General features: G+C 40.1%; 1 protein-coding gene across 2 annotated transcripts in view; it reads right to left on the minus strand.

The window, feature by feature from the left end:
• Positions 1 to 13,370, minus strand: part of zmp:0000000896 (caspase recruitment domain-containing protein 10) — an 18,865-nt gene extending 5,495 nt beyond the window's left edge. For both annotated transcript variants that reach the window (XM_034893218.1, XM_034893217.1), the window contains exons 1-15: positions 13,143 to 13,370; positions 9,730 to 9,972; positions 8,289 to 8,426; positions 7,197 to 7,383; positions 6,450 to 6,588; positions 3,863 to 4,078; positions 3,641 to 3,760; positions 3,046 to 3,171; positions 2,179 to 2,358; positions 1,974 to 2,078; positions 1,581 to 1,617; positions 1,415 to 1,452; positions 1,240 to 1,334; positions 1,065 to 1,114; positions 811 to 931 (exon numbers count right to left, since the gene is read on the minus strand). In XM_034893218.1, coding sequence (XP_034749109.1) covers positions 811 to 931; positions 1,065 to 1,114; positions 1,240 to 1,334; positions 1,415 to 1,452; positions 1,581 to 1,617; positions 1,974 to 2,078; positions 2,179 to 2,358; positions 3,046 to 3,171; positions 3,641 to 3,760; positions 3,863 to 4,078; positions 6,450 to 6,588; positions 7,197 to 7,383; positions 8,289 to 8,426; positions 9,730 to 9,972; positions 13,143 to 13,212 — 1,865 coding nt within the window. In that variant the 5' untranslated portion in view covers positions 13,213 to 13,370. The remainder of the gene's footprint in view (positions 1 to 810; positions 932 to 1,064; positions 1,115 to 1,239; positions 1,335 to 1,414; positions 1,453 to 1,580; positions 1,618 to 1,973; positions 2,079 to 2,178; positions 2,359 to 3,045; positions 3,172 to 3,640; positions 3,761 to 3,862; positions 4,079 to 6,449; positions 6,589 to 7,196; positions 7,384 to 8,288; positions 8,427 to 9,729; positions 9,973 to 13,142) is intronic.
• Positions 13,371 to 13,970: the final 600 nt, after the last annotated feature.

Consider the following 13,970-nt stretch of genomic DNA (forward strand, 5'->3'; position numbering starts at 1 on the left):
AACCACAATAAAGTTTAAGAGTTCATCTTCCACTATCACCTTCCCGTTATCAGTTTTGTAGATTGCCGGTTTTGTACGTGGGCAAACTGAGCCTCCACCAGCGGCACCCACTACCGCCGCCATGACCTACCTATTAAACCCTTTCAACACGGTAAACCCAATCATTAAGGTTTAATGAGATAGATTGTTCACAAACAAATTGAGATCATGATTCGTGGGCCAATATTAACACAACACATTTGTAAAATAAATCCCCCAAAATGTTTTATGCTGCAGTTTGTATGTTAAGACCTTTATTTATGAAGGTGTTACACGTTGCTGCGAGCAGTGGCATCATTGGTTATTATAAACAGAAAGCATCACAAGACACACCGGTTTGACAAACTCCTACTCAAAAAGATAGCAATGGACTACAAAATTTCATCTCAGACATTTATCTACTATTTTAATCATTTAAATAACCCAAGACTTTGGTAAACTCATTTCAAGCATCAAAACAATTTGTACAACCCATCATAAGTTAAGGTTTTTTTTTCCACCAATTCAAGAGATTTGAGGACGTTTATGAAAGCCAACATGAAACGTTTCAGCTTAATTGTCGAATCATCACTTAACACATTGCTCTAGAATAAATGTGGGCATCACTATAAAGAAAACTGAGTTTGTTCTCAACATTTTGTTGTGAAACACATGGGGATTCATTATATGCTAATACCTGAAAAAGGTAAATTAAAGAAGATAAGTGGAAATGCCCTTGGACATCAGAGGGTTAACATTCACAGGTCTCAAAAGCCGTGATGCTGTGCCTACCTGGGAGCACAAGGGTTGGGTTGGCATGGAGAGACTGCAGGCAGGTTGACCAGGTCGGGGGGGAAGAGATGAGAGTGTAGCGACATACAGGAATCCCACAAAGAAGGTTCACTCTGCTCACCTGAAAACACCAGAGAGCCTCATCACTCATGTTCACAATGTAAGTGCAAAGGAAGCAAAACCAGAACTTTGGTTTGTTTTATCGTACTTTGATGCCAAATGATTCATTTAGTTTTTTTTTCTACTTATAATACCTGTAATGTTATCGTTCTCATCACTGCCCCACGAGGATTCCAAGTCAAACCTTCTTTAAAACGGAAAAAAAGATGTTAAAAAAAATAATAAAGGTAATGAGATGTTGTTTTAAGGGAAGATATTAGGTAGAGCAGGCTGAAAATAGGTAATGTTTTGTGGGGCTAATTAACTCACTCTGTGTTGAATCGTCGGTTGATGGAGTTCATACACGGAGGAAAGGGGAATGTGGAGAGCCGATTTATTTCTTTTTCGTTGTCGTCTGTCTGAGTCTAGCAAGTAAAAAAAAAAAGTGATTCTGACTCTTTCATTCTCATTCTCTTTTGTTAAGGAGCAGAGCCGCTATACTCACTGATAAAAGGAGATTGTCCTCGGAGTTGGAACGACAATCTGTGAAGAAGCAGAAAAAATATTTGAATGAACATGAGTATATATACACGTTATAAGGTAAACAAAGTACTTTTTTTACTGTGCAAAAGTTGAGAATCATCTTCCTGCTGTCATTGCACACAACTTACCCTCCAAGTTTTCATTGGCTTGGCCACTTGAGGGCTTCTGTGGCACAGAGAAGATGAGTAAATGTAGTATGATCTCCCAGTTAGTAAGAGGTATTTTGCAGGTACTGACACACTTATAGATTTTCATAAGAATCTACAACAATGTATCATACTTAAGATAATAATAAGATCATTAGTCAAAATTGTACTTTTCAGTCCAAAAGCTACATTCCTCGCATACCGTCAGAACATTTGAAAACATGTGGCAGTGTCTACGACAGTTATGTCCCATAGGAATTATCCCTATAAAGTACATAAACAGCATCAGATTCTTAGTAATTCGGATTTAAATCACAACTAGGGTGATGGATCTGCTGTGATTGTGAATGTGAGTACAATCTGTTTTTTTCAGACCTTTTGTAGCAGCAGCCGGGTGCCACCGGCCTGGGGTCTCAGGTCCAGGCCGAGGGAACAGCAGGGGCCGTAGCACTGGTCCTCACTGCACAGGGACAGGTGGGACTGTGGGTACATGCGGGACATACTGTATCACATGATCTGTGGTTGCTGTGGGAAGACAGTGTTGCACTGCTAACGCACTGTGCTCCTGTGTTTAACTTACACAGTTCAGACACAGGCTACTCTGCTCTATTAGCTCGCGGCTCCTCTCCCTCTCTCTCTCCAGCTCCCTTTGCTGCTGCTCCACGTTGGCCTGCAGCTCCGCAATGCGTTTACGCAGACGGTTCTTATCCAGCAGACAGTCGGTGTACTCCAACTGCAGGCTGTCTCGACTACGCAGAGCCTGGGGGGGAAAAGTATATGAAAAAATAATAATAAATGGAAGTTATATAGTGCTTTTTACACACTCAAAGTGGCCAAAAAAAGAAAGAGAAAAGAAGTTTTGCATGGTGTAAAAACAGTTCACCCTAGTAAGGGATGCTATTACACTATAACACCACTAAGTACAGATGGGCCTTGATGCACTCAGTATGTTTAGTGTACTTCATTATGTGATCCCCTCTTGTGATCCACTCTTTAAACCAATCACAATTGTCATGGGATGCGCTAAGCGGCGGACAGAGCTGCGGTGCCGCTGCTAAACAGCCTCGGGAGAGAACTTGTTTCGATGAAACATGTGTGAACAGCTAAAGGGTTGTTTTACTTGTGCAACAGAAAACTCTGATTGGACAGATAGTCTAGCTAGCTGTGTGGATTTACCCTGCAGAGACCTGAGGAGCAGTTAAACAGAGTCCTCAGAAATCCACCGGAGTTTAGAATCACAACACAAAAGGAAAAGGAAGGTATCGTAAATCTGGCCGAGAAGAATGAAATCCGGCTGAATTTCCGGCAGCAGCGGATCAGTCCCGGAAATGTAACGTTATGGCTAAGGACTACAGTCCACATAATTCAACACACTTAAAAACATACATTTAATTTAGTTAATTTAGTATGTTGGTCAGAGACTTGGTTGGCCTTCATTCACACTGACCTGGTCTCTCTCCTTTTCCAGCTCCATGATCTGGTTGAAGTAGGACACACTCCTCTTCTGTTCTGTCTCCCAGTCCAGCTGGAGAGTCCTCACCTTCAGCTGTAGCTGTTCGCACTGCGACTCCACCTACAAACACAGTTAACCATTTTGACCTCTATCTAAAAAGGCAATGAAGAAACAAACCATGGGCTTTGGCAGTAAACCTTTCAGCAACTGTATCCAGTAAAAAAAAATCATAATCTTAAAGATTATTTGTGAGTCTGTTTACTAGGGCAGCAACTAACTGATACTTTTCATAGTCAATTAATGGATTAGTTGTTTGGTCTAGAAAGTGTCTAAAACTGGTGAAAAATGTTGATCAAGACGACGTCCTCAAATGTCTTGTGTTTGTCCACAACTCAAAGATATTCAGTTTACTACCTCAGAGTGTAAAGTGAACAAACTAGAAAATATTCACATTTAAGAAGCTGGGATCAGAAAAACGTATAAAAAAATTACTCAAACCAATTAAACAATCTTTAAAATAGTTGCCGAATAATTTAAAAGTTGACAACTAATGGATAAATGGATTCATCCCAGCAGCCCTACTATTCACCTTCTCCCAGTGCTCCTCGGTGCTCTGTAGCTCCCCCTGTAGTCGGGTAATGACATCACACAGCTCCTGTCTCTGGTCTGCAGCCTCCCTGCGGTCCTGCTTCAGGATGTCCATTAGAGCCTGAAACAACAGTAACACCCCATCTTTAAAGATTCGGACACAAACAGATACAGTTATAAAGGCCCCTTTCAGATGATAAACATTGTAGATTTGAAAACATACTACGACTCCAGTGTTAGGACTTGAGACCTTCATCTGAGTCCCTGTGTTCTCCGCTTTCTGAACTTCAGTGTGGCGCTGCGGCTTTTCTGGTAAAGCGGGTGGAGAACCATTTACTCCATTAGAGGGCAAACTGTTTCTTTTTGCCAGCCTCTTGCTTCCTGGAGTATTGATTGTATGTGTTTCTGCCTCTGTCAGCCTGGACTTCAGCTCCTCTACCTGTAGGTAGAATAAGCAAAGCAGCCATAAAGACAAACTTTAAGCATTTTTTAAATACAGGCTTGAAACTTTCCACACCAGGCCTTTAATATGCTGTTGTCAAACATATACAATGATCTGGCCAAAGGGCTGTTTATTATCTACAACAGGGGTCTTCAACAGGGGGTCCGCGACCCCTAGTTGGTCCGCGGAGGTACTGCATGGGGGTCGCGAAAGTTTTTCTCCTCACTGTGCCTCGCACATGTTTAAAATAAAAACATGAATATATGAACCTGTGTATTATTTGAGTATCTTAGTGTTGAATGCACAATAACAAGGTACATTTACACATGGCCCTATAGGACCAGTTTGATATAACACAATTTTATACAATATATATAATTAGGGGGTCCCCGCTCCATCTCGCCATCAATTTGGGGGTCCTTGGCCTGGAAAACGTTGAAGACCCCTGATCTACAATAATGGTAGGAATTTAATTTTGTAATATGTTCATTTTTATTCTAGGAATCAAGTACTTGGGAGTAAAAGGAACGGTAAACCAACATGTTTATTATACTACATTTCAATTTTAGCAGGCACACTGCACATACTGTAAGGTAACAAGACCATTGTGGAATTAATGCAGTTGGCTATCACTCTCAACACATACCTCAGTGGAATGGTCAACATGTTGTGACAGCGCACAAACTAAAATAAGGGCGTCTGATAACATCTGCACACATGACTCACTTCAGTTACTAGGTTGCAGCTGTGTGCAGTTTCACTTGGGCACTGTTGTTTGCTGCCTTATCATGCCATCAAACAAAACTTTCTTTTTTTCCTTAGGCTAAGTTTATCAAACACTTAAAATAGCTCTCCCTGTCCCTCCATGATTATGCAGCAAACAGTATATTTGGTGAACAGACTCTAGTGTTAAATAGAATGGTCATCATGGCCCAAATAGAGCCTCTTATACTGCGCCTTAAAGTTAAGAGCAACAAGGGGAAACTATTGGGGGGCGTGAGACGAGAAGCTGCTTTTAGAGTCAGGGTCGGCTGAAGAATGTGGTTGGAGGTAAGTAATGACCCATCTTAAAAGCCTAATTTTGAAAAAAAAAACATTTCATTTATACATTAGAAAAAAACGTATTAAATGTAAGGTAACCACACAGTTAAAGGACAATTCTGGTGCAAAATGAACCTAGGGGTTCATAACACATGGGTACAGAGTCAACCGTTTTCTAAAATATTTCTTCATGCTAATCGAATGTGACCAGTTTAAGGGCAACCCCCTAATTAGCTTATAACGCTAGTTGTCGGGGCACACAAAAGTAATAAGAAATAGCTATATCTATACCACTAACAAGGCTCAAAATAGCACCACACTTCCACGGTAGCATAATGAGGGTCCCTACATGTAAACCCAAGCTTTGAGAACTTTGTAAGTATAAAGACGTGCTTGAGCTATGTTACTGGTTATACTGCGTTCATTGTTGTTTTCCCAAGATGGCGCCTGCCCGGGCACCGAATGGTGTCACTACTAGTGAAGATGTGAGTTGCGCATGCGGCACTTTGCGACAAGTAGCCTACAAGATGCTAACGAGAGACTTCTGTAATGTCAATACAGTAAAAATGGACCTACTTAATGAAGTTTGTTTACTGCTTGCCACAAGTTAGCATCAAACACAACAAAGGCTGTCAGTTGAATGACGTTTTGAGCTAACGTTAGCAATCAAAAAACCATAGATAGCTAAAACGTTTTTGAAATGATTTTCATCTTCTGTTATTGTTTGTAATGAGAGAGGTTTATTATTTCATGGATTTGTTTAAATCTAAACTGTTTAAATATGCTATTTTGAGCCTTGTTAGTGGTATAGAAATAGCTATTTCTTATTACTTTGGTGTGCCCCGACGACTAGCGCAATAAGCTAATTAGGCATTTGCCCTAAAACTGGTCACATTCAATTAGCATGACAACATATCCCAGAGAACGGTAGACTCGGTACCCTTGTGTTATTAACCCCCAGGTTCATTTTGCACCAGAATTCTCCTTTAAGCTTCCGCCATTCATTTTCCTCCATCAGGCCTAGTTTGTAAACTTAATTTTATACAGTAGCCTAGGCTAAATTTTGTTGGGGTACCCTACTTTGTCACCCTTTAAGCAAATAAGCCATTGGTGTTCGACAATATTTCAATAACTGTGAACTTCATGACATTGGGAATTTCCCCCGTTGTGTGCTTAATAAAGTATTTTGATTGTGAAATCTTTAAATTTTAAAACTTGGATGTGGGGAAAAACATTCACTGTCTTAAAACCTTCCATGGTTAATTAAAACCATATTAAGAAACTGTACAGTTTCTGTTTTAACTTAAGTTGCTCCTAAACGACCGACCTGCCTCAGTAGTTCTCTCTCACGGCTGGAGGCCATGCCTTGCTCCTCCAGGGCTCTGGCGTACTTCACAGCCTGCTCCAGGTGCCTGTCCTTCAGCTTGCCCAGCTCTCGACTGGCCGACTCCCAGTCCTGACGCAACCTTCAGAACACAAATCATCCAGAGCACACATTCACTTACTTTTTGGCACTGATTCATTGTTTTGTGCCACACAAGGTAAACCCAGTGCTTTCTGCAACATTAAAGTTACAGTCACACAGCAGATATATACATCTTCTTGAATAGAATCCCAGTCTCTAAATTGCAAGAGGTCTTTATTCAATGATAATGAAACAAAGTGTATGTTTACGGTCCTCGTCCCTTTGGTATCAGATTGTTTGAAACAATCATTGATCAGCTGAGACACTCATACAGAGATAGTTTGTCTTTTAAAATTTTTTTAAAAATGATTTCCTTTTATGTGTTTAAAATTTAACAAGCAATTTGTTGTATTTAAACACAATACTGAAAGCAGCAAAAATGCAGAACTTAGTTCACGTTAATATTTATCGCAGGTAATAAAATACTCCCACTACCCCTTTGACGCCATCAACACTAAAAATGACCTGGCTCAACGGTCAGAAAAAAGTTTCTTCCATGGCTCATATCGTACAATTTAGTGAATATCATTCTCTGGGTCAAAATTTTTTTTTTCACATCCTGATCACAGCAGGGTGCAAACTAAGAGGAACAAACTGTGCAAGACAGACCTCTCTAGCTGCAGTTTGTCCTGACGTAGCTCCTGAGCTTTACGTTCGGCGCGGTTACGCTCCTCCTCCGCCATGCGGCAGCGCTGAGACAGGCGGCGCTCGCACAAGCGGGTGTTTCGAAGCTGCTCTCGAAGTTTACGCACCTCCAGCAGCAGAAACTGGGTCAATCCCTCCGGACCTTCCTCATCTGGGGAGTAAAGACAGGTGGAGGTCATAAGTCATGGGGACTCTTGGTTAATGTATGGAGAAGGTAAACTCTAACGCAGACAGTCAGAGAGGCTTCTTTTAATGTCTGTGTATGAATATTTGTCTCCTGTGTCTGACTATGTGACAAATATGCACTTTGTGTATACTTTGCGAAAGCAGAGAAGCTGCAGAAATTAAAATCTAGACTCTACACTATTAGTGCCAAATGTCTAAATACCTTTCCTTTATAGCCCGACTGATTTTTAAAGCCCAATATCAATGCGGATATTTGGTTATTTAAAAATCCGATATGCCGATATATATTTAAAAAAAATAATCCAGAAACATGTTACAAAACATAAACAGATTAACCTAACATTAGTTATTTGTAGTTATTTATGAGTTCTCACTAAAATAATATGATAACAATTTATTTTATTGTCACAACAGAACAGAGGAACATCAAAATATGTAGAACTGAAAAGTCCGAAAACTCCTAAACTTCGCGTTTTTTCCCTGAGATATTGGGATCAAATTCAATGTAGTGTCTAAAAAGAAACCAATAAAACAGTTGTATTTTATATATTCCAGTCAAACTAAATCATGACATGTATTCACTGAAATACTTCTGTAGTCATAACAGAGAAAAATCCTGCAAACATCTGCATCTATCTATGTCTGATTAAATAGTTCCTAAGGTTTAAGAGGCCATATTCAAAGGAAAATTTAACATGCCATTCACATATTTTTAAAAGATATTTTTGTTGGTATTTTATGCCTTTATATGTGACATGACAGCTTACACATGAAAGGGGAGAGAGAAGGGGAATGACATGCAGCAAAGGGAAGTCCACGTGGGGTGTCCACACATCCACCCTTCTCAACGTGCAGAGCAACCCTGCTTACCCAGTATGAGGGAGCATCGCTGTGTGGCCTGTTCTCCGGTCAGCTGCGTGTACTGGTCTGGGTGGTAAAACTCCAGTGATTCCATGAAGGCTTGAAGCCCTCGGGGGCCCTGACCACGCAGGATGTCCAGCAAACGACCTGTTCAACAAACAGAAACGGGAATTGAAATCTGAACAAAACTGCAACAATGTGGAATTAGTTAAAAATGAGTTTGGTTCCGTAAACTGTTATATTGAGTTAACACCGTCTAACCACAAAGACGCTTCCTCTACGATGTTATCGCCATGTATAGCCTACTGTAGTTAGCTAAGTATTTTAAACATGACCATGATGAATGCATGGCTCTAACATGACATAACTCACTGGCAAAGGAACAGCAGTGATATGAACTGGGTGCTCAGGTGCCCATCTTCATCCTGTCTTTACTTGCAACATCTCCCCTTTATCTTTATCTTCTTTCACTCCTTATTCTGTCTGTTCAACTCCCCTTTACTTAGCCTTGTCTTTCATCTTACTCTCTCCTTTGTTCCTGCTTGTTTCTCACAGCAACATTTATCTTTACCCAGCTGTTACTCTTCGACAACCTGCTGCACAATCACTCACACATAATGTTTCTTCTTTGGGAGTTTTACAAATGAACCATACTGCGTGTACTGTACTGCTAGCCGTTTTCAAAGCTTCTCAAACAATCGTGAAGCCATTTGTATTGACTTATGTTAGTAAAGACATATTGCACCAGTCTATCTTCCAATGTTTCCTGTCAGCTGTCTCATAAAAGGAAAAAATGCCAGACAACAAATCTGTAATGCAAGAAAATGCAATTATTCTTTGTCACGACGACGCAGATGTTTGTGTGTTGTTTTTCTTCTCAATTAGATTTTCTAATAAGGCAGCATGTGTTTCCATGTTTCCATTTCAGTAAATCGGCACCAACAAAAGTATGCAGATACGACGAAAGAAGCAGCTCTCTCTGACAAAGATCTTTGACAGACAAGTTTTGCAGAAGGTACGGTCAATTTGATCAAGATCTGACCACCCATTCTTCCCTCTGGGCGGAGACACAGGCTCTCTAAGGCAAAAACAAACAGGTATGTACCAGTATGTTTTTGTGTTTTTACTTTTGATTCTTGTGGATTTAGCTTTAATCGTTAACTGGCACAACTCTGGAATGCACAGTTTTTTTATTAGTGGCCCTTTGGGGCTTCTCAGTGACACTTTTAAATATCACTTTTCCAGACGATCCCACAGATTTTGTTTGATACTGTTCCCTTTTTAAGTGACAAATTGTTTCTTAATCAATCTGTTGTTAGATGTTTTATGCCTTGTTAATATGTTACAGATCACATTCCCCCTTAAGGGACAATAAAGAACTATGGACTCTGAACTGAACAGAACTTAAAACAGATTTGATGTTTTCAAATGAAATGTGTCCTCTTCTCACCGGCCTTGCTGATGCGCACTGGGTACTGTGTGGAGTTGAGCACCTCGTCTTCATCCTGTTCATCGATGACTTTACACTGCCGCAGATACGGGGTGAGTTTGGCCGGGTTGAGGATACGTGTGAGCTTGTGCCGAACCCCCTCCACCCGATCCCAAAGCTCTTCACAGCGCTCCTCAGACCACGGGGGAGAAGATCGGACCTCCTCCTGAGCTACGTCCCCTTCCTCCGCCCAAACTGTGACACCTGCAAGGGACAGAACATTTACAAGCAGTTCAGGAAATTTGAAAAAAGGATTGTGCACTAACAGTGACAAGAAGACGGACATTTTGTCCATTTAAAAAAAAAATCTTGCAAAAATGAAGTGACTCCAGAATTGTGGTAAAATCTTCTTAGTATTATATTATTATCAGTGGCAATATGATATTGATACTCAGATGCCAAGTATCAACCTTTTATTATATATGCGGTGGTCAGTTTGTTTGCTTGACAATCCCATTTTTGCAGCAATACATTTGAAGTGAGATAAACAGACAGAGAAATGTATCTTTTTAGATAAAACAGATGTTGACAAAGTTTCCTTTTGGGGACATCATTTGAAATTGGGAAAAATTAGAAGTTGGGGAAAAAAAGTGATACATTGAAATATGTCGCAGCACTTTGCAATATGTTTAAAATCGCGATAATATCATACTGTGAAATAAATGTCGTGATGATAGTATATCCTGAGGCCTCTGGTGATTCCCACCAATGCTCCAGAAATGTGTTGCTACTTCAGACGGAGGTCTCTTTTACATAACACAGATGATCAGATGGGTCTAACGTCCCGTTCTAGACTGAGCATCGTTTCCAGGAGGATTCCATAGGAATTAGTTTTTGTCTGACAGTGCTAATCTGCGTCTATCAACCATAGAAGTGGGTCATTGCAGCATGTTGCTACGTGTTTTTTTTAAACAATCACAGTCTGTCTGCTTTTCAATGTAAAGAGAAGACATAAGATGCAAACATGACATCATTTATTATTCACCTAATTGCGGTTTTAACTAAATCTGATGTCATAATGACACTTTTTGTCCAACACTGACTGGCTAAATAATAGAAGTCATTCTTAATGAGATTACGGGTTTATCTGTTGCATGGTGAAATAATGAGATAGAGCTCCTTACTGGAAGTCTTCCAAGGAATGCTGAGGGGGATTTACTCCTGACAAAATACCAGTCTGACAGATGAGCATTTACCTTGAAGCCATTTACACCACGGAAAGCACATATGGTGTCAAATCTCACATGAGAGGACACTTTGAATAGATGGAAGCCAATAAGAGTTTGCATGAATGAGCAAGAACTTATATTTTACAAACATGTGAGTTCATCTAACAGCAGCAGTGGTTTCATTCCCATGGAGCTAAGAGTCTGCTGTTCCGAGGGTTGTGAACTACAGGGGTCAGGACGCTTTGGGTCTCAGAGCGCAGGAATGAAAATACTGGGGTGACTCATATCGCACACCTAAAAACACAGCAGGGGACAGCAGACAAAGGCTTTCTCAGTCCCATTCACTTCACACTGTGGAGGACACAGTGGGAGAAAGTGACTAACTCAATACAGGAGTTTGTTAAAAAGCAGCTAAAAATATACTGACACTTACTTATTTTTTGTTAAAAACAGAATTTTTGTTTCTCTTATCAGTGATGCAAGGGAGGAAAAGTTTTATATCTGAATCCAGTTAGATATTTTCTGAACAAGGCACACTATAAGAACACAAGTCTCCCAAAGCTGTGTTGATTCTACAGGCAGAATCCCATGTCTTATTACTGTTGGTTTAACCCATGGGTTATTTTACCGTTGTTGTGCAACTTTTAGTTTTTTGGGGTCAAAATTTAATTTTTCAAATTTTTTTTCAACATTTTGGTTGTCTTTTTGGACACTTTTGTTGTTTTTCCCGATGTTTTTGTCACTGTTTTTCAACATTTGTTTCACATTTCTCAATAGTTTTGAAGGTTTTCCCCAATGTTTTAACTAGTGACTTTTGTTATATTTTTAGCAATTTTTAGTTTTTGTTTCACTTTCTCAGACTTCTTCTGCGCCTTTCGATGTTTTTGACCCGAGGACAACAGGAGGGTTGACCAATGGGGTTTAAAATCACAATCACAACCAACTTCTTTCTTAGTTCACTGCAGTCTGAAAATCCTGTATGTACATCTAGGCTCTGATAAGCTGTGATGGTCTTTGTAGGTTCAATTAGAGAAAAAAACAATCATGAAATGTCTTTATATGTAGCCTATATGCCCTCAGTGTTGTTTACCAGTGATGGGAGTGAGGCGCCAGCTGCTCTGCAGCTCATCAGACCTCTCTGAGCTAACGGGCAGGTCGAGGCAGGCTTGAATGCTCTGGTATCTCAGGCATCACCCAAAAACATTTCTACTTAGACATTGTTCTCATGTGATTCCCATTTGGCTCCTCCTTTTTTACACACAAACTGGTAAAAATACACTGTGTTGAAATTGAAATCCTGTATCTACCATCCTCTTCCACTGAACCCAAGGTTTCCATGTTCCAAAGAAAATTAATTAAAAAAAATTAATCTTCACTGCAAATAGACGTTTTGCTTATCATTCAAGGGAAATCATTTAAAAGCAAATAATGACAACTATCTGCTGATAAGAACAGACTAATAATGGTTATAATTTGTAATAATTCTCTATCCTTTATTGATCCCCAATGCCAAAATTACAATTCAAACTGCTTTTTTAACACAGGCCTGTAATACACACACATGGTCAGGTACTATACATGCACTAATGAGTGCAGAGATGAATGAGTGGGCTGCAACAGGCGCCCTCTCTCCAGCTTAAAGGCCATGTTTAAACTCTGCGTGAAGTTTTGTGTGCTTTGCTATATATGAAATATATATGTATTTAACTTGAGAGAAAACCTACTGTAATAGTTTTATTGTGCTGTTTTGAAATGACATGAACTGAGAATGGATACAAAAAACAGTAGATAATTTCAATCTAGTTGCCATAAATATATTTAATGTAGCCTATAATAATCACATGACTAATAACCATGAGTGTCACTGGGTGGCTTACATCTGAAGAAAAAAGGATCAATCCAGTTGATACATGCACAGTGGACATACTACACGGGATTTTACACAATGTGGTAGATTATTGTATGGACTGTGTGCTGCAGAGAGATAAGTTTATTTCATTGTGTTGACACAAACCAGAACCCGGACAGCCCACCGGTAGACTAACAAGCTATATGCCACCGCCTTGCTGCTATTTAATGAGTAGTTAATGATGATTGATATACCAGCATTAAATCTGTCAATAGTGTCCCAGAAGAACATTTCAAACTAATGTGAGCATAAAAAAACTGGTACACAGCGCGCCACCTTTTTAAATGTTGGCTTACCGCTCATGTCGTGACCCTCCTTAAATCGGTTTTGAAAATAAGACCAAGGAAAGCGTCCTCTACGTCCCATTCAGATCCAGAGGCGTGTGAGGAGTGAAGAAATGAAGCGGCGGGGTGTCAGAGTGCGTGGGCGCCACCGGAGCGCACAGGTTCTCCTTTTACGCACACCTTGGCACGCTCAGATCCTCCACCCTCGGTCAACCTCAACCAACCAATCGGCAGCCAAGAAAGAAGAAGGAGTTAAAAAAAAGTCCCACATTCAGTATTACCACATCACACCAGATTTCCTCTCTCAATGGAAAGTAGAAACTTTTTTTACTAGTCATGAAAGGTTCTTTAGAAAGTAGTCTCGCTTCGCCTATAGAGAGAGATCTATGTATAACGTCTGTATGCTAGTCTTTGAGCACTAGAGGGCGCTTTCACCCAATGGTTTCCACTCAAAGCTGGCCCTTGCGATATTGATAACAATGCAAAAATATTGTCAGGGTTGTTTCTTAAATTGTGTGTTGCCATGAAGGCTTGTCACCGATATATCTCATAGAGTTAAGAAGAATTTGACTCATTGACACAATGAGTCACTCAGTAGTAGCCACATGTCCTTCACTACATTGAGAAGCAGAGAATAGCTTGTAAATCTACTGCTTTGTGTTGTGGGTTGTTGTTGGATACATCAAAACCTACTGACACATGAGTTCATTTCCTCAATGTTTTTGTTTTGTTTTCTTCTTTGCTTGTAGACCTATGGTTGGTATGCCTCGAGCACTTCCGACTGAATGACTGAATGAAGTATAGAATGAGTGGAACAGCTGACTCATACTGTTTGAGAGT

The sequence above is a fragment of the Etheostoma cragini genome, chromosome 15, assembly GCF_013103735.1.
Source record: "Etheostoma cragini isolate CJK2018 chromosome 15, CSU_Ecrag_1.0, whole genome shotgun sequence".
In the NCBI taxonomy this organism is placed as follows: Eukaryota; Metazoa; Chordata; class Actinopteri; order Perciformes; family Percidae; genus Etheostoma; species Etheostoma cragini.